This window comes from Phoenix dactylifera, chromosome 4 (genome assembly GCF_051530095.1).
Source record: "Phoenix dactylifera cultivar Ajwa chromosome 4, Ajwa_hap1_PhDact_Kaust_v1.1, whole genome shotgun sequence".
In the NCBI taxonomy this organism is placed as follows: Eukaryota; Viridiplantae; Streptophyta; class Magnoliopsida; order Arecales; family Arecaceae; genus Phoenix; species Phoenix dactylifera.
The window spans coordinates 52,702,906-52,727,229 of NC_143193.1; the positions used below are offsets into that span (position 1 = coordinate 52,702,906).

Sequence of the window (24,324 nt, forward strand, 5' to 3'; positions counted from 1 at the left end):
CGAGATCAGTTTAGGCGGATATATATCTGGCTTCTATAGAAAAAATTATATATTACAACACGTACGTCATATCAAAGGTGCAACGACATGAGCACATGGTGAATAGAGCCCACAGGAATTGCGATGCTTTGATTGGAATAGTGCAAAGCTATGTGGTGCGTATGGTGCAGAATATAATTTCTATTTCGATGAGATCAGGTTATGAAATGTTATCTAGTTTCCAAATTAGATCAAGTTAGGTAAAAAGAGGAAATAATTGGATCCATCGCAACCTAACCCAAATATATTTCTAAGAGTTCCCCGATCAACCTAAACCAAGCCTATCTTTCCATGTTGAATAAATTTCCTCTTTTGCCGCAAAAGTTAATTGGAGAGCAGCGAATCAAATATGAGAGAATTAAATTGGCTCACATATAAATTAATGGGAGATTTATAAATGATTATCTCCAAGATTTAGTCCTGCAGAGAATAATTAATGGGAGAAAAATGACTAATATAAATGATTGGACTTGCAACATGACTTCTTGCCTTACTTTCTCTTCCTTACCTTCCTTTTCTCTTTCCCTTTCTTTCTATTCTTTTCCCACTTCGGCCCCAAGATTCAATTCATAATTGGATGTCTCTATCAAAATATATGCCTGCGAATCACGAGGGTATAGTAAGAGTGTATGACTAGTGAATTAAAGAGAAGTATCCATGGTGATATGATTGTCATTATGGCACAACTTTTTTCTTGCAAAAAAACTTAGGTTAATCTGCGGTATGTAGCCTTAAAAATTTCTACATGCCTCACACTACACTTGCTCCTCCATTGTCATGTCATTATTTGAGAGCATCTTGGGGGAACCACATGCTAATATGCATCATGCATGAGAACAAATCACCACCTCTCAAAACTCTAAAATAAACTATCTTATAAAAAATAAACCCTCATTTTCAACTCTCATAAAAACTACTATTTCTAGTCTATGATCAGCTTACTATTTAAGAAGTTATCTTTATTGACCTCGAACATAAATTTTAGGTCAAGAGGTTGACTCTTTGTTGGATCTTCCTGATCTCGTGCACTACTATAAATTTGGATCGTTCTCATTATGCATCAAACACATATTTATCACAAAAAATCATCCTTTTTTTTTTCTTTTTGAAGATTGCCTCTTTGCAAAATCATTTTGTGTTCATATATACCACTCCAAATTTATGTTGTTTGACATTCATTGCATCTATCCTATGACATAAATCAATGTGGCCACAAAATACTGATCTTTTATCAAGTTCTTATTATTCTTATATAGCATCAAAATCGTCATCATTTAAACTTGCATCACAAGTGGGATAAGCAAGACAATTAATTTTTTGAACCCTTTTTTTTCGCAATACTGTCATCTATCATGTGAAAAATTGTAATGGCTGTCCCCATCCTCATTGCATCCAAGTCAAAAGTAAACCTAATTTTTCATTTAAATCAAGTGGGAAAAAAAAAATCTCTTTTACCACCAAAGAGATTCGAGGGATAGCATTCCACCTTGAAGGTTAGAACAAAAATGTTGTTATCTTGCGGTCCACACTAGTGCTACGGCATTTATTATGAAATATAGCATATATATCACCCTGATTATTTTACTAGTCAGGCTGATATGGACTAGCTTAAGCCTGAGTAGAGGGTCAGGGTCAGGGTCAGTGCCCCCTTGAACAAAGGCAATCTTCTCATTGGAGAATCATATCAAAGGAATCATCCCAATTGTGCCTTTTCTTAATAAGATTCCAACCCCACAGCTTCAATCCCAATCCAAGAGTTTGGTGGGGATGTTAAATGAAAAAGAATCACCATCAAGGCCATTTCGGAACCATGGACATGACCACATCTTCTTCAAATTCCTTTCTCCACTAGTAGTTGACGTGTCTAAACCGGTTGATGTGTACCTATTCTTAAACCACACACACACACACACACATATATATGTTATATTTCAGCAAGATAGTTGGGCTAACTAATTGGTCCATAAATGGTTAATAAATGGTTCAATTGGAGCTATGCAATGATGTATCATCTTGGATGCTCAATATTTCAGTTAAGTCATATGCAATGAGCAAGTAGGTTAGTAAAGTTTGCATCTAGAATGATGTGGATATAACCCTAGCTAGTCCCAAAAACTGTAAGCTAATAAAGTTTTCATCCTTTTATATTCGATTAGCTTTTCTACCCAAGTCACCTTTTGTTTCTTTGACAACAGTTGTAACCTAGATCACAATGGGCAAATGGTCTATTCTACCATAATAACACAGGCTCTAGCATTATCTATTGGTGAGGTGCATCTCGTTACTTACTAGATTTCTGTTCCTTCTGCTCTGTACACTTTTTTTACTAGTGATGTAGCTAGCTGTGCTCATGCGAGAGTAGTGTGAGCAGCCGATGTACAAAAAAAAAAAAAAATGGTGTCAACCATGAAACAAACTGCAAGATTAGTTATTCGGGAGACTGCATCTGAGTCATGAAATATTTGTCGGCCGGACCCAACGATTTCCTTAAGCCGTTCATTTTATCCTAAATTTGACCGGTCTGATTAGATTGGACTTTAGAACGGACCGGATCGGTCCGGTTCGTCCGGTCTTTGTGAACCTCAAATATACCCCGGCTGGCGGAGAGGGGATCCGCAAAATCGGCCTCGTGTCAGCTGCATTACTCGGTCCCCCAACCCCCCCACCACCATTCCATCGTTTATCCGATCCTTATCCTCTTTATATAAAACTCTCGAAACTTTTTCCCTTCCTCTTATCTCCCTCTCCTCTCGAAAATTCCACGAAGGTTCAACATTCCGATCGCTCGCTCGCTCTCTCTCTCTCTCTCTCTCGCCCTAAAAGACCGTTCTACCCCCGTTAGGTTCCCTTAATCCCCACTCGCCCACTCCTATATCACCGCCAAGTAACTTCCTCTCTCGTTACCTGGCTCGCTTCGCTCGCCGGAACCCTAGCTAGCTCTGGTCTCCTCTCTGATGGGTGCGCCGTGAGGGTGGAGGCGAATCTCGTGGCGGCTTGGATGGAGGCAGGGGCGGATGAGGCGATCGAGGAGGTTGGGGAGAGCTCGTCGCCGCCGAGGGGGATCGGCATCGCCTGCGGAGGAGGGATCGCGCAATCCGACATCAAGAACGAAATATTCGCACGGCTGGTGGAGAACGGAATCGAGGAAGCCGTCTCCAATCCCCACTTCAAGGACCAGCTCGATGCCCACTTCAGCCGCTTGCCCCCCAGGTGATGTCGAACTCGCCGGCTTCTTGATGGCTTCTTGGGTTTGTTTGCTAGGGTTCTTGATGCGGATTTGGTGCTGGTTTTTGAGTATTATCGTATTTGAGCTTGGGTTTGGTATTGAAACTCGATGCCTTTTGTTTTCATTTCATTTCCTGAATGGATTTAGTTGTCCTTTAGTGGAATTCTTGAGATCTTTTTGGGTCGTAGCAGTTCTTGTTGGTTCTTGGACTTCGGATGTAGATCGGACGACGGATTACTCTCTCGCTCTATCCGACCGACGATCTTGACCGCTTTCCTTTGTTGGTCTTGTTTCTTCTTTAAAGTTTTGTGTGGAATCTTGTTCTGCGATGTCACTAGGATAGCTGGTTGACTTAAATTCTGGTTTAGAAAATCTTCTGGTTTAACTTTTTGAGAGAAAGCAAGATTCATCGTTCCAAAATTGTAAAACTCCGAGCAGTGCTACACAATTACTTTCTTTTTTGCATTCTTGTATTCCTTTCAATAGCTGCCCTTGCCCTGTTGTTCTTGATTGAATCTTGATGCTAATAAATGGCATGGATTTTTGTTTCCCTTCTGCCCTGTTGTCCTTCGATTATTTATACCTAGAAACTGATTTTTTTTTGTATTTTACTCAGTTATTTAGTGGATGTGAGCATCGATAGGGCAGAAGATGTTGTGTTACACCAGAAAATTCTAGCAGAAGCCGAGGATCCAGAAAAGCGCCCAGCCTTCCATGTCCGTTTCATGAAGGTACACTTCCACTAACCTTGACCGTATCTTAGGGAGCTGTGCTGGAATTCGATTGCCAATCTGATAACAGAAACCAAGGTTCGCCGTCTCGGTTCTAGACCCCGCACCGGTACTATGCTGCAATGTCGGTACGTTTGATACACGGAAGTTCGGCATACCAAGACTTGGTATGCCCTCATACCAAGCCTCGGTTAAGTACCTGTACAGTACGACATGCCCGGTATGGGTTGGTATGCACCGATACGGGGAACCATGACAAAAACTCTCTAATTTTTCTCTTCCAATTAGAAGTTATCCTAGGCCATTCAAATTTGGTATAAATTGTTCTTTAAAAAGGTATTAGGATTTTTCAATATCTGTGCATGGAATCCTGATTTCTACAATCATAGTTAGTATTCTAGTTCGTTAATGCTTTGCCTTGAGAAGGTCATTGTATGAAGAGCATATTTAGCATGTTGAACAACATCTTGATTTAGTAACATAGTATGATATCATAATGACAGCTTAAAAAGTTTCAAACAATCATGACAATTTACCCCAAAGTATCCCTTTTCCCTTCCCCTTTAAAAGCATCCACCACTATATGAGTAATTGATAAAATGTCTAAGTACTTCCTATCCACGGATGGACTAATAGTATAGTCTTTTTTGTAGTTCTTGGCTACTTTGTTGTCTAAAAACCATTTTGTATGTCGACTAATGAACTATTTGTTATTGTAATTGAAATCTCTTGAAGAAGTGGAACTGTCATTGTTCTTAACAAATGGAGAGAAGATTATATTTTAGAAGATCTCTTTTCCCCTCCTTTCGTATGCAACCAGGTGCATGATGGCATAATGGTTTCTGTAGCTTTAGTTTGCATGGCCTCCTGTTTTTTCAGAAAACAATTAATGACTTGGTAAGGCCTATTTATTTGAAGGAAATAAGAAAGAAGAGCAATGGAGGTTCAAGTTGGAGTAGTGACTCTAATCAAAATGATGGGATATAGCACTTTAACAAGTTGTTTGCAAGGATTGGAACTTGTTGGTATGGAACAAAGGGCTGCAAGCAGCCTTGTTACCTGGAGACTTGCTTCCGCCCCCAGAAACCTGTATCGGATACATATCCAAGTCAGATATGCATCATACATTTGGATACTTATGAAGTTCTATGATTGCCACTTTTAAATATTGGTAGAGAGTCGAACTCATCCAATAATGACTTTGACCCTCCATTTTTTGTTAGAAATGAGTATTTTTTTTTCTTTATAGTGATTCGCCATGGATGAACATATTGAGATAACTTTAGAAAATGTCATTTTTTCTTATATTCTTAAGTTAATTAGGAACTTTAAATGAGAAACATATATATTGAAAGACCTTAACAAATAATATTTTCTTAATATTTCTTTTTGATGTTTAAATAAAAAAGGTTAAAGGTATATATAATTTAACTAGAATTATAATTTATCCTATGTATTCCTATATCTTCTTTTTCCTTCTTGCCAAGTCAAATGCTTGGATAGGCGTTCGAGTCCAATTCTCGTATTCGTGTCCATGCAACGCTGGCAAGCAGGTTCGGTCATATTATGTTTTGGGTGATCCGGGCTGAATCCAGATTTATATAGGACAATAATTGAATCCAAGAATGATATATGGCTTTATGACTTTATTGGTCTATTAGCCTTTTCATGTCAAATTAGGTCAACTATAATGCACACAATTCATAGGAAATATGCTAATTTGTATACTTTTGGATTCTGAGCATGATTCAAAGGGCATATGTTCAAGTTGAATTGGGTCATCTTTTTTTTTTTTGTTTTTTGTTTTTTTTTTGAGCTGGATTGAGTTAATTCAATCGTTTTGCCCCTAATAATAGTAGGATGTATTGATTGGGAAAAACTTGCCCCCTTTTTAATTCGAGCTTTGTGCATTGTAATATTTGAAAATAAAACTGTTGGTGCAAAGACAGCCTTGATATAAATGAAATCTATGATGGTAGCCCCTCAAGATAACAAACTTCAATAATAACAAATATGTATATGTGACTTCTATGAACCCTGTGGAAGTATCAGTCCAATTCTTTTTTCCCCCTTTACTGGTGCCCAAACATTCCTTATCAAGTTTCTTGTTCTCTTTGTATGCTGAGTAGCATGTTCATACCAGAGTATACGGGAAGGGATCTGCATCAAATTTTAACATCTGTTTCTACTTCAAGGGGATGTGATAATACTGAACATGAAGGGGAATGACATCCAGTTTCAGGTTCCCCACTTTAGACAATATTATACTAAAACATCTGTTGTTGCGCCCCTTCTTGATCCTGTTAGAGCGACCATAGAACATGTAGTTTTGCAAATAGTGATAATTCTTAGCCAAATTTGTACCTTCTTGTTGGAGCTTTTTACTCATCTAAACCTTCCTATGCATTAAAACACTTTCTTCTTGATTATTTATTTAGTACTTATTTGAGTAAAAATAGGGATTGTGGGATTGACTTTGAACCTTGCTCAAAGCTTGAGGACTCAAATTTTGACGTGAGAAAGACCACTGAGGACACTGAAGATGGAACAAATGTTGCAGATGCTCTTTCTCCAAGGTATTTATATATGCCTGACCAAAACTAGTTTCTGCGCTCAAGCGTTATAATGATTCTTATTAATCATGATTTATGGTATGTATAAATTACAAGGTTACAGTATTCTCAATCTGAAGTAGCATCTAATGTGAATTTTATTTTATTTTATATTTGATAACTGGGAGTTTGCTCTTATTTTGTAACCATTTTCCATTACTATTTTAAATCTGAAAGCTTTCCAATATTGATGGTCACAAGACAGTGGAACTAACTTTTCTTCAAACTTGCTACATTTATAGATTGCGTAAGATAAATCCGCTGTGCCTTTTGTATGATCAGTTTTTGTAACTATATGATGTTTGATCTGCAATTGGGATTTTGAGTTTCTGGTTTTCAAGCAATACTTGCCTGAATATGAGTCTTCCTCGATATTAGCTGCTAATGATTGTTAATTTCGAAAAAAGAATTTTCCCCATACTTTGTGAGAACAAGAATTATACCATTTGAGATGATTTAACTCGAGCTTCATGCTATATAAATGTTGTGATCTGTACTTTTCTTGATCCTTAGGCTTATACGTATATAATATTTGATTTTCATCATTCAAGCCCATGGAAATGGTGGTCTGCCAGTGTTGTTGTAGTATAAAAGCTTTATAGGAGGTGAGTTACATGCAAACTTAATAACTGGGAGATGGATAAAATAGAAAAACAAAACCATGTTATTTGACCTTGCTCACCTATTGTAGGAATCCCGAGGAATCCTCTTCGAATGGTTTTCTTTTCATGTGAGTACCAGTAATAAGTGATGTTAGATCAGTTTATTTAACTTCCATGCTACAGAAATAATATGAGGTCTTATGTCTTGACGGCTCATGCCCTTCTTCTAGGTAGTTGAACATGAGAATGGTAGGAACTACAGCCCTTAGATTGATGAGTTATGCATATGGGATTTAATCGCAATTTGCTGACATAATCGTGAAGTACTCATATATCGGAATGACATTTGATTGAAGCCGTGGAAAGGAATTTCAGAAAGCTATGTTTTTGACTGATGTGACTTTTGCTAAGAAAGAATGGTGAAGGAATTTCCATAAAGTTGACTCTGATGGAAACTTGGTCAGTTCTAGAGTTACAGTGATCTAACACTAAAGAAGCATGAAAATCTACAGTTACTTATCATTGGTATGTTTTTTTTTTTTTTTTGTTATGGCAACATTCTCTCATTATGTGAAATTTTGTTATAACGCCATTCTCTCATTATGTGAATTTTTGAATGTCTGGGATGGATAATTTTATTACTTGAAATGATCCATTGAAATATATTGTTATACCACCAATTTTTACCTTGAAATTGTTGTCATGTAGTTGCCTGTGGTTTAAGTTCTCATTAGTTGACTTAATTTGGCCTCGAAACCTCAAAATAATACATCGGTCATAATGCTTTAAGCATGCTTGAAGTATTTTCTAGAGCTTGAAATAATAAAAGCTAAATACTTTGAATTTTGATAATGTGCAGGCATGATGTTACATATGTCCCAATTCATGAAATAACTTTTTCTACTATTGACAAACCGAAGCTCCTTAGCCAGGTAGGTATATGCTTTTATGCATAATTGGCTAAATTTTATGTTTCATCCTTTTTGATTCGTAGTTCATACTATATTTAGATAACTTACTCTTTCTCTTTAAACACAGATTTGGGTACAGGAATTCAATTATCTGCTTTATATAAACCTATTTACTTGTTTGTGCTTCATGCATTGTCAATTACAATTCTTGTATAGTATTTTCTATCCAATTAGAAAGCATACTTTTTTTCCTTACAAATATATATTGGAAAGTAAAATGAAGGATTTATCTACGGATGTTCTGATTCTATTTATTATTATATTGCATTGTCATCAAATCCATGTGATGTAGACTGGTGTTTTAATGGAGTCACTTGACTGCCTAAATTATGCCTACTGTTATGATCAGCAAACGTCATCATTGTTGCATAATGTATATTCTGTACATTCTGGAATAATGAATAATTTGTTTTCTTTACAAGTTTAAGTATTTATCTTATTAAGTAGTTTGAGTTTGATGCTATTATTGCACTCGGATTAAAATTGCACATGCAATAGATTCTGAATCTTTCTAGTAAAAAGGACATTTTTAATGTGTTTTCCTTATCTAGCTTGTTTATCAATGGCTACTATGCCTTCAGTATTGATACACCTATATTCATTACTTTAGTTCTTTATTATATTAATGATGTGATTTTTTTTTGCTTCTTTATTTCTTATATTTCAATTAATGGCACACATGGGCTTACTAATTGTAATATGTCTGACTAGCTGTCTGCTTTGCTATCCGATATTGGATTGAACATCCGTGAAGCTCATGTTTTTTCAACAACGGATGGCTATTCTCTGGATGTATTCGTTGTAGATGGGTGGCATGAGGAGGTAGGCTTTCTTCTTAGTATTGACATGCTTGCATAATCTGTTGGTTTCTTAAATTTTGTACTTCTAGATCTAATAGGAAATATATCTTTTATCATCACATGGGTTTAGTTAGGTTTTGGCTTATTCTGTTTAAAAAAATGATTTATCGTGAACGGAAACACTCAAAGAAGTTGCATTGAAATTACCTATGACATGACATCAGCAAAATTAATGTAACATTGATAGATATAGAAATGATATGAAACTTGGATTCAACAGCCTATGGTTTTCCAATCAAATAACTAATTAAAATCAGAATTCTGCACAGTAATGGGAAGGTAAAGGAACTGAACTTGTTAGTGTAGAGTGTTGTGCAATTGATAAATTTTTATAGGCTTGTTGCAGCAAGCTCAACAAGGTCTATTGATCTAATCGGTGGTAATTTCATCTCTTATTGTGAGGCACTTTTGATGGGTTTGTGAGATTAGCTATGAGAGAGGGGGGGCAGGGGGTGGGGGGTGGCGGGCTGGGCAGGGGTTCGCGTTGGGGGTGTCAACGAGCCTGCAGACAAGAAATGGCTATAGAACAAAGAATAACCGTCCTCCAACTAAGCCCAATGACCTGCTAGCAATTCAAGCCTACAGATCCTGTGCATCCATCTTGCTGCTACAGTGACACAACCATGCTGGCACAACAGCCACATCAAGTTAGTTTGACATCCATGTGTTGAACCTTTTCATGAATTCTGCATATCTGTAGCACCAACAAAACATGACCTACTCTGAAGAGGAGCAAGTGACCAACTGCTAGGTCAAGGCTTAGGACGTTATTAATTTGTTTTGCATCACAGGTTTCATTAGGCATGCGAGTTGTGGACTGAATTTGAGGAGCCTCACTTGCAATTGCGTCCTTCCTGGCCAACACTGTACCACTATCTCCATACAAGTGGCCTTGGTCTTGTAGGTATCATGCTCTTTGAAGCTGGGTTTAATTCTAGCTGGCAGTTTTCTTATGTGCCCAGTCTTATGTACTAGTTTTGTTTCTCCCTTATTGGTCCTATGTGCTTACCGTGGCCCTGCAGGTCTTCTAAGCTGGCCTCGGGCCTTGTGATGGGGTTAATCTCCACCGTAATGCAAAAGAAAAAAGAAGGCAGGTTGTTTCTTGCTTCTTCTCTCTATTCCTCAATCATAGCTTTGAGCTTCATCACTTGAACCTTGAAGTTGTCCATTAGTGTTTGAAACATTGTTTTTTTAAGCTCCTTTGTGATTTCCTCGGTCTACTCTCTTAGGTCTTGTGTCTATGAAGCCACTTTTCTATCTTGGTGAATCCCAGTTCCTATCCATGGCCCACACAAACCTCGAAGGCACCAAGAATTTCAGTGTGATCCTTCTATAGATCGTTCATCTTGTCATTGTTAGGATTCATGGTCGTATTGCTTCTGGCTTTGCTCAGTGATGAAAGTCTTTATTGACATGATTGCCTCCTTAGTTGCAACCATGCTTGTTTCTGCCATGCTTTACGATGTTGGTATCTTGGTGAGTGACTGATATCAAGATGAACAAAAATTTGGGACCAAGTCATTTTGGCCAAGGTTGATATTTTGGCCAAGGTGGAACATTTTAGAAATTTAAAAGAAACAAAGGTATTTCAAGATCTGGATCGACATATAGTGACCAAGTCATTGAAATGTCTGCAGGTGTATTTGAAATGAGAGTAAATTATGTTTTGATTATTATTTAATTTTTAATAATTGAAAATTCATTCACAATACTAAAAAGCTCGAACATTCTCAAGATGAATTGGTTTATCAGCTGAGATAATAAGGTCTAATAGTTTTAAATATACTATGTTGGTGAGTACTTCCTGAGATACTGATTCTTCGGCTAATATCTTGGGAAAGACAAGAATCATGATTTTCAATTATTTATTGCATTTTCTAATTTTATATGTGTTGTATCATTCCCATTGGTTAAGATTGGTAGATCATTTGTTTTTTCTTGTAACTTGTAACCAAAAATTTTAAAACTATATTTTTATTAAGTTTCTGACTTTTATTTAATGTAGGATACTGTAGATGTACATTGGGTCAGGAAATTTTGAAAGCAGTAGAGTTGACTCTTAAAGATGTTTTGATTGTTTTCTGTATTGGGTATTATAAGAATCGGAGTTCCACTAATTTGTTTATTATAAAAGAAGCCTTAGGTTATCAGGATAGCCTTAACAGTGTCCTCATGTTATGCTGAAAGTTCAAATGAAGTGGATCTTTGATTACCTCTGGATGTTAGTTCTGATGGTAGGAATTCTTGCTGTCTAATGGTGTGGGTTTGAATCTGCTGGGTGTCGGCCTACATTTCCGAATTCTGTCTATTTCTTAATCCTAGGCTCTTGCCAAGGCTGGGTGGGTTGGGTATGGGGATGGAGTGGCCAGCTTCTTCTTCTAGCTCAAAAAAGTGTCAGCTCAATGTTTTATTTCCAGATTATGGTCTTTGCTATCATGTTAGGAATATATTTCATCATTCATGGAATTCACATGTTTATCCTCTACTTCTTGCTAAAATACGTTGCCATTAGAGGTTTATTCATTTACCTTTTTCTTTTCTAATGGATCAAATGCCACTATGGGTAGCAACAGGGTCGGCGGAACTGGTACCGGGCAGCGTATCGGTTCTTTGGCGGCATGAGTCGGTACGGGCCTGCGTTGTGCCGTGCCGGGCCTGTACCAACAGAGGAGAGGGCGACACAGACTGTGCGAGAGAGAAAAAGAGAGAGAAGGGGGGAGAGAGAGAGAGGAGGCCGGCGGAGGGCCGGCACCTGGGCGGGAGACGAGGCCGCAGTCGATTCTCTTGTTTCGAACCCGGCCACGGCCTCGCCTCTCGCCCATGCACCGACCTCCGCTGGCTTTTCTCCCTCTCCTTCTCCCTCTCTCCCCTGCTCTCTCTTCCTTTTCCTCTCTTTCCTTCTCCTTCTCCACCTTCAGCAACGATTTTCGTTTCCGTTGCCGGAACCGTACCGGTGAGTCGTCGGTACGGCTCAGAATGGCCGGAATCGTCCGGTTCGGGACGGTTCTGCCGACCCTGGGTAGCAAGGTATACAGTCTCGGTATCGGACCCCATTCCAATGTCACCCTGTTATTGGGTTAGTATGCTCGGTACTTCGGCGTACCTAGTGTCGGTACACCCTCCGTATCGCTTATCGGTTTGGTACTGGTACGACATGGTACATCTTGTACCGCCTGGTTCGGGATGGTATGACATACCTTGATGGGTAGAAACATTACTATGTGGATCTTTTTAGATAATTAAGGGGCATTGTGATTCTATTCTCTTTTATGACAGGGACCTTTGTCAAGCGCAAAAGTTCCTGACTTTGCAATGGTGTGCTCAGGATACAGATGGTTTGCACAAGGAGCTTGAGGCAGCAATTGCGAGAAATGAGGTATACTCTCCTCAGTTGATTGGACTCATAGACCTTCATATTTCTTTCTGCTGTGGCATGGTTAATTCCATCATTTTTACTTCCACGAAATATTGATCAATCTCTTTGTTTCTATATTTGTGATAATTCTACCATTGTTTTGCTTCAGTTTGAGTAGACTAGGGAGAACAACAGACCTGTAGCTTCTTTAAAATCCAAGTCATGGATTTATTCCATGTTTTCCTTCGGAAGCTCTAGATGTATATCTTTTTTAAGTCTGAAATGAATGCTTGCACATCCTATGCTTTTAGTTGGGAAAACATTTCTTTTGTTGATTTATAGGAGGATAAATGCAAGAAGTAGGCCATTTTTATTTTTTGGGCAGTACGCCAATCTTTCTGATAAGGGCCCAGGTCTGTTTAAATTAACATTCAAATGCTAAAACATAGCAAGAATTAAATGTTTGAAACAGCTTAGGAATGACATTTAGTATGTGGATGCAAGTTCACATTAATCATAAATCGCTAAATTATAATTTGCTTGCTTGCTTTGTTATTGATATGTAAATATATCTAAAAGGATCCTCCTGGGATAAAATTTTTCTTAGTTAGACTTTATTATGCCTTAAGATAAGGGTCCTTTCCTAATTTGTCACCTTGACCCAAAAATATTTTGTGCAATGTAGTACACTGTCTCTTGTTTTCCTGCTCTGCATAATTAGCAACATATCACCTCTGGTGTTTTATATGGTTTTTGGTAAGCATAGTATAGGTTAATTTTCAGTAATGCTGTAATCTTGTCTACATAACATAGGTTGATGTAGACTCTTGTAACACAGCATAGTTTGGTACCTAGCAATTTTATAGCTTAATATTGCAATAATCATGTAGACTAATGTTTCACTAATATTCAGCATACATAAGCTTAATGGCATAACTGGATGAAACCTATTTGGCATAATATGTCTGTCATTGTGTTTGTTAATTCCGTAATCTGCAATATGCGGGTCTTCGTAACCTGGATCATTTTGGATTGTGTATCCTTTTCCACCATATGAAATGTAAGCATTGAACATGACAAGATAAAACCTGCTTATTTAACTTTGTTCACTACTGCATTTTGGTCTTGTTCTTTTCTTTTGTTGTTCAGTTGTGATGAGTGCTTTATGTATGATATTCTTGTTTAACTAAAATATACTGGACATACATCTTGCATCCATCCTGATTTTGCCATTCTGGTTAAGACTCATTCATAATGTTGTCAATGGGCCATGCTAGGACTGTGTAATCATCAGCCTTGTCCTAAGCCAAAACAATTTTGAAGCCGTTACTTGGCCTAGACCGATATTAAAAGAAAAAGAAAAGTCCTGACTTGCCTAGGTTACTTTAACCATCAAAACAGTGTCCATGTCCATACTGAGCCTAGCACTAAAATTAAGTTCATATCATCGGAATGTGCAAGGTTGTAAATGTATGGAATCAACTTTTCATTGTTTCATTTTTTTTCTTCTCATAAAGACTATATATGTAGAGAAAGATATGTAACGTTATTTATCACAGCGAACTCTTACAATATCTCACTGTTGCCTTTTGGGCTTTTACAAGTAAGGTTGCACTTTAGGTCTTCTTATAGTTTTTTCAAGGTTTATCTTTACCTGGTTTGGTAGGTTGCTGAATCTGTTAGTAATTGATAGTGATGCATTCTGCATTGGCGTTTTGGGAGAATGTAGGGGTCGTGGTCTGGTTCATCTCATTCTTCAGCTGCAGAGAAGATATTAGCTGTGCAACCAAAAGTTGGTGAGTGGGAAATTGACAAAAGATTATTAAAGATGGAAGAGAAGATTGCAAGTGGATCTTGTGGGGATTTGTGAGTCTATTTTTTATTCTAACCTTTCATTCTCCTCATTACATATTGCTTGGCATTTTGCACGTATATTTTCTGCTAATGGCCTCAATCTAAGTTACAGGTATCGTGGAAGTTACCTGGGTGAGGATGTTGCTATCAAAGTTCTAAGATCTGAGCATCTAAATGAAACTGTGGGGGCAGAATTTGCTCAAGAAGTAATGATTTTAAGGTGAATTATTATTTTTTTACATCATTCCAATGGAAAGTTTGTTAGATCTTGTAATATACTGGATACTAGCTCAAGCAGTTTATACAGGCTTTCTAGGATAGCAATTAGGATAATATAATCCCTGTTCTTTTTTATATTTCCCATCATTTAAAAATCTTGCACATTTCTTGTTTATTCTGTTAGTGCTATGTGGGTTTTGTGATAGCCGGTTGTTTCCTGAACTTTTCTTCTCTCTCCCTCCATCCCTCTCTCTCTCTCTCTCTCTCTCTTTCTCTCTCTCTCTCTTCCTGCTTTTCATTTTTCAATTTTTTCTCTTTCCTTTCAGGGAAGTCCAACATAGAAATGTTGTTCGATTTATTGGTGCTTGCATGAAACCTCCACACTTCTGCATAGTAACAGGTATCTTTTATTGGCATCTGACATTTCATTCTGAAGGCTAAATATAAATGATGTTATGACCAATACATCTCAACACCTTTAGATTCACTTGGATTAGCTCTTTATTAGCTAAGGATGCCTTGTCCTTAGGTATCATCATGGCCCACACGAGCTTGATATTAGCTAAGATTTTCCATGAACATTTTCTGTTGGTGGCTATTGTATTATCATAATCTGATATCTCTTGTTATTTTTTGGTATAGATGCATGTCCGTTAGGACACATTTCTTTTCCACTATGTGAATTGATATGTTTAGAACTTTTCAGGTTTTGAAATGTCTTTTAATTTGCGAAGTTCAGTTCCTCTTGGTTCATATCTATAATCATTTTAATTAGACTCATGGTAATTCTTTTAAAATTTGAATTTCACTAAGAGTAGCATAAGTTCAAGGTTGCAAACCTCTGTATATGATGCTCACCATTTGGTTTATCTGTTTCTGAAATGTGCCTAGATGGGGCAAATGACTGAAATAATCCCTGTTCCATTGTCATTACAAATTCCTAGTCCTGTCTGATGGAATGACTGATGATGTAACTGTTTCTGATATTTATTATATTGAAATGCAGTAGATATAAGATGTTGAATTGATTATTAGAACAGCTAGGGTTCCCCTTACATGTATGTTGCATGTCCTTTTCTTGATGAAGTCTGACAAACTTTGAGATAAATATGATATGAGGTTTATAATCATTAATTTTGATGTCAGTTTTCTATTTTCTACTATTGTGTATGATTACTCTGTGCTTGGTGAATTACAAATATCATATTGTAGTGTCAAACCTACTAGGCATATCCTTAAACAAAGTTTGCTGTATTGCCCCAACTGAGCGGTTTGGGGCGTACCAAGCTGTACTGGGGCGGACCGACACGATTTTGCCCCTCAGTGCGAGACACCGGTGAGCGAGGGGGAGAGGGAGAAGGAAAGACATGAGAGGAGAGAGGGAGGGGGAGGGGGAGAGAGTGACTGTCGACAAAAAAAAAAAAAATCAAAAAAAGGGGGCCGGTGCCTTTGTTTTGTTTCGAAACAGGGGTTCCGCCCCTGTTATGTAGCACCAGAGGAGAATTGGGGGGGGGCCCCCCTCCCCTTTTCTCTGTCTCTCCCTCCCTCCCTCCCGTTTCCTCTCTTTCGTTACGCCACTGCTGGAGGATAGGGGGCTCGACAGCTCTCTCCCTCTCCCTCTCTTGACCTCTCTTCCTCCCCTCTCTCCCCCCCTTCTTTCTCTCTTGCTCGCTTTCCTTGCCCCTCTCCCCTTCCCTCTTTGGCTCCCCTTTATCAGTATGTCGCGAGTCGGCACAACACACCACAATCCCGTACTGTACTACCGGATAACTGGTGCGGGTTTTGATACTGGTTCTGCCTACCTTGACCTTATAAGTGTCTTACCTTAGGCATATAAACCTCAAAAGTGCTCTGTGATCCAAGAATATTACTTTTTTGGAGGTATCTCACAATTTCATCATTCTCGCCTTTTCCTCATTTTATTTCCTCTGCTTCATTCTGTTGTGTGTGTGTGTCTCTTTCTCTATAATTTATTGATTATACTCTTTCTTTTTAAATTTACAAAAATATTTGGTTTCCTAACAGGAGATTTTTCTCTTGAAAACAATTCCTAGTTATGGTGCAAGACTGTTTCTTTTAGCAGTTATATAACCTGCATCATGAATCTATTTTCTTGCCAGTTGATATGTGGGAAAAAGTTTTTGTTTAGAAATTTTCGTGTTATCATAATGCACTTTGGTTCCTATGGCTTTTGTTGTTGATAGTAGAAATGCTCTGTGCTGTTCTTTCTCACTACTGATTATCATCAAGTACTTGTTATGCTTGGTTTATCGTGCTGAAATTCTTTTACAGAGTACTTGTCTGGAGGAAACCTCTATGACTTTCTGCATAAGCATCATAACACCCTGGAGCTCCCTGTGCTGCTGAAGCTTGCACTTGATATTTGCAGAGGAATGGATTATTTGCACCGAAATAACATTGTTCATAGGGATTTGAAGACAGCTAACCTGCTGATGGATAACAATCATGTATGTCGCCCAATGAATATGAGAGTAATTGATTTGCTAAATGCTAGAATACTTCTTCCCTCTCTAACATTATAGTGATTTGAGATTTTTCCAAATGCATGCCATCTGTATAGTTAATTAAATGAGACTTGAAGAGAATCTGTAGGTCAAACGACTAATGATAGGTTTGTAACAACAGCCATGCAATTTATACATAATCTGCATATATTGTAACAGTCATTTGTCAGCGTTTGTTATTTCAACAAAACAGCTGGTAAAGTAATTTTAGCATTCATTGCAAATAGACTTTTTTTCTTTGTTCAGCATCTCTGATAGTAGCCAGGATATGAAACATGATACAAGCATAGAAGTAGAAGAAATTTTGATGAAAAATTTGAGCATGAAAGCTCCAAGTACATGAAGCATGGGGGCATCACATTTCCCTGTTCATATTACTATATGACACAAGCATGTAGAAAGGTTAGATTTACTGTTAATGCTGATTTGAAGAGTATAGGGGCTGAATGAAACAACTTGAAGAATCTTCCTATTCAAAGGCATGACCTTGGATGATAACCACTTGAGAGTGAGGATTTACACAGCCATTTCCAAATCGATGTGGTGGCCTTTAATTTATGTTTAGAGTTTAGACATTGGTGCTGAATAGCTTCCTAATGTTTTCAGGTTGAATTGCAAAATCAAAACAGTGGCCGGTACAACAAATAGAGTTAAATCTAAGTTTTAGTTTTATTGGGAAGCATCAAACCAATGCAGTTAGCTATATTTTGTTTATATAATTATCTTTGTTCGAAAAAATCTGAACCCGATATGGGTATAACAGGTCTGCTTTGGAAAAACATCTGCCTGCAATCAAATTGCCCGTTGAGCATGTTCTTTGTGTCTCATATTATGACTAATGACTCCGTGCTAGATTTTAGTTGTACATCAATAAGTTAAATTTAGATGGAAGAGAAATATATGAACCATTATAAATTATTCTGAATAGAACTTGTGATCAGAGATTTCCAGAATGTCTGATATACAAATGTTGATTTAATAATATCTCAATTTTTTTAAATATTGTTGAATAACTGATGTTCCTTTTATAGTAATACTTATTTCATGAAATGATCTAACTCGAATTGTGAAGGCTGCCAGGAATTGTCTTTTAGTTATAAACTTACTGTTGTCATGAACTTTAAGAAGTGGTACTCTCTCAAGTTCAAAAGTACCTTTTTTGAGTTAACAAACATGAGTTTTCTTAAAATATTCACATAAATCAAGTGTTGACCTTTTATCACATGGAGAACATGTTTGCGTTGGCTAATCTTTTGAACCTTTTCTCCATTGTTTTAGTTGAGAGACTGTGGTCATGGTGACTTAGTATTGGAAATGAGAGCTATATTTTATTTGTTCGTCTTCATCTCTTTATTCATTCCCATCAGTCTTATCTCCTTGTATGCGATATTGTTGCAGCCTTCATACTGATATGCAACCTGCATTCTAACAGTGCTAATCATAGCTCATTCTATTTCGACTCTTTCATTTGAAAAGCTCAGTCCAATTTTAGAAGTTACATTATAAAGCAAATTGTTGAAGGTTACTAACCTCCTAATCTTAAAAATATTACCAACTAGATTAGTTTACATGTACCAAATTTGTAGCTTGTGCCACAAACTTAAATAAAGTGTCTTAAAGAGGGAGCGCTGTGTTACTTATCCTCAGGTGGCACTAGACTGTGCTGTAACACTTGTGTGGCTGATTGTTCTGGGAAAATGTTGTTTTCTTGAATTCATCATTCTTGAAGTTCATCAAGGCCACAACTTGGTGTTCTATAAAGCTCGATTCATCAGTTAACTTATATTGTATCCAACTGTGTTTTTTCAAGACCTCTTTTGAGAATTTAATTTATTTACCTTTTTTTTCTCTTTATACTCTTGAAAATGCAGATAGTTGTTGCAAATGCTGTTTGGTATATGGTAAGTATATCATGGATATGTTTGAGGTGATGTGTGTATCCCAACAAGTTGGAGGTCACCATAGACATTCATATTGGGTACTAATCCTCATTTTTTCTCTAGCTAGGGAATGGAGCATCTAACCATGGTTATCCTTTTTGGATGGGGAATAAAATTAGACATAAGGAAACTGCATGCTAAGGAAATAAAAATCATGAGCCACTTTGGGTACAATAGGATATGTCGGAACCACCCGAACCCCCTACTGAGTGACCCACCCACCCACATGCAAAAAAGGAAACTGCTCTCAACAATCCTCAAAATTGTCGAAACATATAGGAGCTTAGAGGATAATATGCCAGCCTCTAAAATTATATATGTGGTTGCACTGGTAAAGGTAATGATAATGCATTTCTTTCAATTATATTAGTATGCGTTTTCAACTAAAAAATATGTTCATGTTCTCCATCCAGGTTGTGAAGGTGGCGGACTTTGGAGTTGCTCGGTTTCAAAATCAAGGGGGGGATATGACAGCAGAAACTGGAACATACAGATGGATGGCTCCTGAGGTTTTTCTTCTTTCAATAAATAAAGCACTTCCTAGATCTTTCTTCACCGGTATTATGTATTTTGAGCTATATGATATCAAATTCGAAACTTGATAATAAAAGAGATCAGACCTTTGGACATTTACTTTTTCATTCTTTTCTTTAGCTTTCTGTGAAGCATAATGATCCCTGGCATTAGGTTTAATTTTACAGTTATCTGTGGTTGACACTGAAACGAAAATCTATTAGGAGAAGTTGGTTTCCATAGTATATATTCTGTCTTATTGCCAGGATTGGATTCTTTTTTTCTCCCAATAACCCCCACAGTCCACACATTAGATCTACCTTAATTCTCACATCCTTTTCTGGAAATAAAAATTTCTTCATGTTCCCTTTTGTGTTCTAGTCTCTAGTGAATTCAGCTATATATTTTGGCAAAATTAAATTTATAGTTTTATGGACTGGATGATTGAAATTGTCAGAAAAATGCAAAAAGAAATAGTTTACTGTGTGAAGCAAGGAAATTTTTTTTAGCAAATTGATAGGACATGAAGGATGAACCGGGAGACAGTTGGAAAGAAATGTTGAGAACTATCTTTAAGACTGTCTTTACTATTCAGGGTTGGCTTTATTGTTCCTCATTTGCCATGTTTATTTAAGGCCACCTTTGTACTTTAAGCTTCTGCATATCCCTCTGGCGACTCCCACCTATATTATTTAGATCTCTCTCTCGTTTTTCTAATAAATAAGATGCCCCTTCTTACTGGAGCTTCTTCAGATCTTTGTTATACATATAGCATCTCAATCAATTCTCTATCACTTTATCTTTATTCCATGGAACTGTTATAGCTCCAAATAAAATCATTATCCAGTCTAATCTTTCAAAGTTTACTACACATGCATTTCAACATTCTCATTTTTCTACAATCAACTTGTTTACTTTGACCCATTTTTTTTTCACCCAAAATTTTTATCATACTACATGGACCATAGGGAAAAGAGAAAGCTTGACACGTCTAATGATAGAATTGATCCGTGTATCCCTGTATTGTAGTCTTCTCAATCAACTCTTATTGCATCAGTTACTGCCAAGACTCTTGCAGACTAAAATTGGCAATGAAAGGACTGTGAAACTTCAATTTAGCTTGGTTTCATTTCAGCATAGATTTCTTCACCCCTTCATTTGCAATTCGGCTGTTCTTTCCCTAAAAGTACATGTTCTGAACAAAAATATTATGCAAAACATTCCTGAAAGCATACTGGGACAAAATGAAACCTTCTGAATGAAGCATGTGATTCGAAGGAAACTTATTTGAATAGCAAGCCTGAAGACATATCAGATGAGATCAGATATTCTGGATAAAGTTTTAGTTGAGTGTTTTGCATGAAGTTATGGCCACTATGCGTCTTTGTTTATTTCTTGGTGAAATGCCTCGTGGACATCCTAGGCTCTTGATACCTTGTTTCCTTAATGTAGAATTGGTTTTGAAGCTTAAGGTACATTTAGTTTTAAAACTTAGCATGACCAATCTTTAAAAAAATAATGATGCCGTAGACATGAAGTTTGATACACTGGAAATCTCATGCCTGAAAAAAAAGTGCACACAAAAGTAAAAGGAAAAAAAGACCCCTAAGTATGTACTCTTTTCTTGTGATTTTTTTTTGTTTTCTTAACTTGCTGTTGAGAGCTGTTATCATGCGATACGGACCAACATAGACAGTGAATGGCTGCATTAAGAAATACATATCTGTTACCTTATATACCTTCCCAAATAATCTCATGTTATGTCTAATATGACTATGTACTAATATTTTGTCCATTGTAATTTTAAATTATGAACTGGGTATCCATTTCTTTCTTATCTTTTATTCCCTCGAGTATGATATCATAGTTCTTCCCTTTTTCTCTTTTTCTCATGCAATATTTCTGATTCATATATTTGTGTTCCTCTCACCAGGTTATAAACCATCAACCTTACGATCACAAAGCAGATATCTTCAGTTTTGCTATTGTGCTTTGGGAGCTTGCAACATCAAAGGTACTCTGAAATTTTCCAATATTTAAATTAGTGAGATCAGATGTTGAAAAAATATCATATGTCCGTATTGCTGTAAGTTGTGATGGTGTTGGCATGCAGATCCCATATGATACCATGACACCCCTGCAAGCCGCCCTAGGGGTGAGGCAGGTCTGTATTTTTATCTTGCGATGCTACCATTTCTTTCACATTAAGATCTCATATAGAAATGGGGAGCTATTATGATTGCAATCAAGGTTCGCCAAACTAATACGGGAGGGCGTACTGCTTAGCGACCGGTTGGGCACAATATGCACCCATACTTGTGCCGTTCCGGGGGGATTGACAAAGAGAGAGAGCCAAAGAGGGAGGGGGAGAGGGAGAAGGAGGGAGGAAAAGAGAGAGGGAGAGGGAGAAGGAGAGAGAGGAAAAGTGAGAGAGAGGGGGAGGGAGAGGCCAGGAGAGGGAGAGAGGGCTCACAAGCCCTTGTCGGAACAAGGCTCTCCTATTTTGAAACAAAACAGGGGTGCCCCCGCCGCCCCCCCTTCCCCCCTTTTTAATTTGCTAGTTGACAAGGGCTTCCGAGCTCTCCCTTTCTCTCTCTCCCTCACTCCCCCTCCATCCCTCTCTCTCCTTCCATTTCGAAGCCAAGGTAATGAACCGTGCTCGTAAATGACCGATCCGGTTCGATATGGCCCGAACTAACTGGTTTGGCACAGTTTAGCAGGCCTTGATTGCAATTTTGTTTTTGACTAAATTATGATGTTTTATTAATTTTAATATGTGCATGTTTGTGTGTTTTGGATGTGATCGGTTGTGTATCATTGTGACATATATTAGGATTTTCCTATCTGGAAATGTGGAAAGGGTTCTGCCAGCATGCACAATAAAAAATAATAGAAGAAAAAAGGGAAAATAAGAGCAGAGCGACTCAAATTATGTGAAAGAATCAAATGCCTTTTTTGCTTGTGTTTTGGTATAATGTGATGATTGAATTGTAAGGAATTATGACGGCTTTTGTTCCCCTTTTTACTAGCATTATTTGCTAGTAGAATTGTTACTCTAGCATCATTTTGATGCTGAAGCCAACTTGGTAAACTATTACTTGTAATGCATGGATTAATGCAAGTGCTGGGGGTTAAAATGTATGTGCTATATGAATATTTATGGCTATGTTAGCAAAGCTCGACTCTATTTGGATATCCATAGTCTGTACACCTTTTCTCTGTTACATACAGGGAATGCGCCCGGAGCCTCCAGAACATGCACATCCTGGACTGCTAGACTTGATGCAGAGATGTTGGGAGACAGCTCCTCCTAAACGGCCGTCTTTTTCACAGATCATTGTTGAGCTTGAGGAACTTTTGAAACAGGTTCAGGTATCTTGCTAGTAATTTAGGTTCTTTGGAAGAATGCCCACCTTAATTAACATTTTCATATGATCCAGCTTCCTCAAAGCTAGATTGCAACATGGCCATTGCTGTGGCACACAGGCTTACCGTTTCTCCTTCTCCTTGTCATTATAACAGGAAACTGGTGAAACGAGCAAACAGGAAACCGATGCTTCAGATAAATTGGAGAAATAACTGTTCCATATGTAGATTAGTGGCAGTCTTTGTGAATGAAGTTTAAGGGAGACGAATCTAGCCAAGACAAAGTGCCAGTGTAGCAGCGTTTGGTTAACTTCCACCTCCATCAATTCACGTTTCTTCCACTGGCTTTATCCCAAAGAAAAAAAATCTTTATAGAGCCTTGTTGATAGTCTCTCTCGGCCTACGGTTCATTGGTCAAAAACCACACTCAACACAATGTTGCTGGCTACTGTGAATATCCTATTTCCTATTTATAATGATCCTTTTCACAGGAAATTATACCCGGGGGCAAAGACCAAAATTGTTGTTTTCTTTGGTGTTTGGTCTATTGTTTTTTTAAAATAGACTTGTAAATTGACTGATTTGGCTAATCAATTTGCTTGGTGTACGGCTACCAATCTGACCTTTTTCGCTTTAGTTGTTTTTAGCTTGGAGGGGATTTATGACTGGGAGTGATTTTTAATGGTATTGACAGAAAGTTCGACTCACCGTGACGAATTACATTAATATAAGCATTGTTTTGACCAGCCAAAATGAAGAAGGCAAAGGGCAAAGTTGATTGTTTATATGTTCCTGAGGTGCAGGGCATGAAAGGCCGCATGTGTCAATTTTCAAGGGGCTAGCACTGCTCCTTGTGACGCGGGACTGACAGGAGCTAGAAAGTTTCTTTGAAGCATGACTTTATTCTAGCAGGCTTTGTATTGATGCCTTTGAGGTTTGGGGTGGCAAACATTGGTTTTGGTTACGTTTGGATTTGGAAGTTTTAATCCTGTAACTGTTTAGCGGATGACCGGATGAGAGGTGTGTGTTGCAACGGAAGCTTGGCAAGGAGGTATTTTGCATTCTCTCTGTCGATATTTTGCACGAATAATAAAATGAAATCACACGATAAAAAAATCATGACAGAAATGAGAAATCCGTGCGTGGCAGTATAAAGCTCTACAAGCCTGGTGGATTTCACATTTTCAGCCTGAAACTGCGTTTGGATGTTAATTTGGCACATGAAGCCTTCAACTTGCAGTGTCAACGTTCAAGACCTGGGAGGGTCTGAATGGCACGATTCGTCGAGGTCATTGGCACTCGTCCATAGCCGAGGTACCTGCCGGATTTGGTGCCGTGACCTGCATTTACTCGCTCTCTCGATCCTTTCTTTCCTTTTTTTTTTTTGTTTTTTGGGTGTTTCCAGACCAACCGCTTACGGTCGTATAATTGAGAGGCCTGTTATTGTTTACGCATTGTTGCGCTGATTCATTTTATCCACTTAATTCGCGTCTTAGCTACGGACTCGACAC

General features: G+C 37.8%; 1 protein-coding gene across 6 annotated transcripts; it reads left to right on the plus strand.

Moving 5' to 3' along the window:
* The first annotated feature begins 2,802 nt into the window (after positions 1-2,802).
* LOC103701194 (serine/threonine-protein kinase STY46-like) lies at positions 2,803-23,430 on the plus strand. 6 transcript variants are annotated; one of them, XM_088720549.2, is made up of 16 exons: positions 2,803-3,249; positions 3,882-3,996; positions 6,490-6,572; positions 8,070-8,142; positions 8,893-9,003; positions 12,367-12,417; positions 14,126-14,262; positions 14,363-14,470; positions 14,796-14,869; positions 16,762-16,937; positions 18,866-18,895; positions 19,348-19,443; positions 21,381-21,461; positions 21,561-21,611; positions 22,679-22,819; positions 22,970-23,430. In XM_088720549.2, the coding sequence occupies exons 1-16, from the start codon at positions 3,038-3,040 to the stop codon at positions 23,024-23,026; spliced, it is 1,596 nt and encodes a 531-aa protein (XP_088576675.1). In that variant the 5' UTR covers positions 2,803-3,037; the 3' UTR covers positions 23,027-23,430. The 6 variants fall into 6 exon arrangements, with proteins under 6 accessions (XP_088576675.1, XP_088576676.1, XP_088576677.1 ...); XM_088720550.2 differs by having other exon boundaries at positions 22,679-22,813; XM_088720551.2 differs by lacking the exon at positions 21,561-21,611.
* Positions 23,431-24,324: the final 894 nt, after the last annotated feature.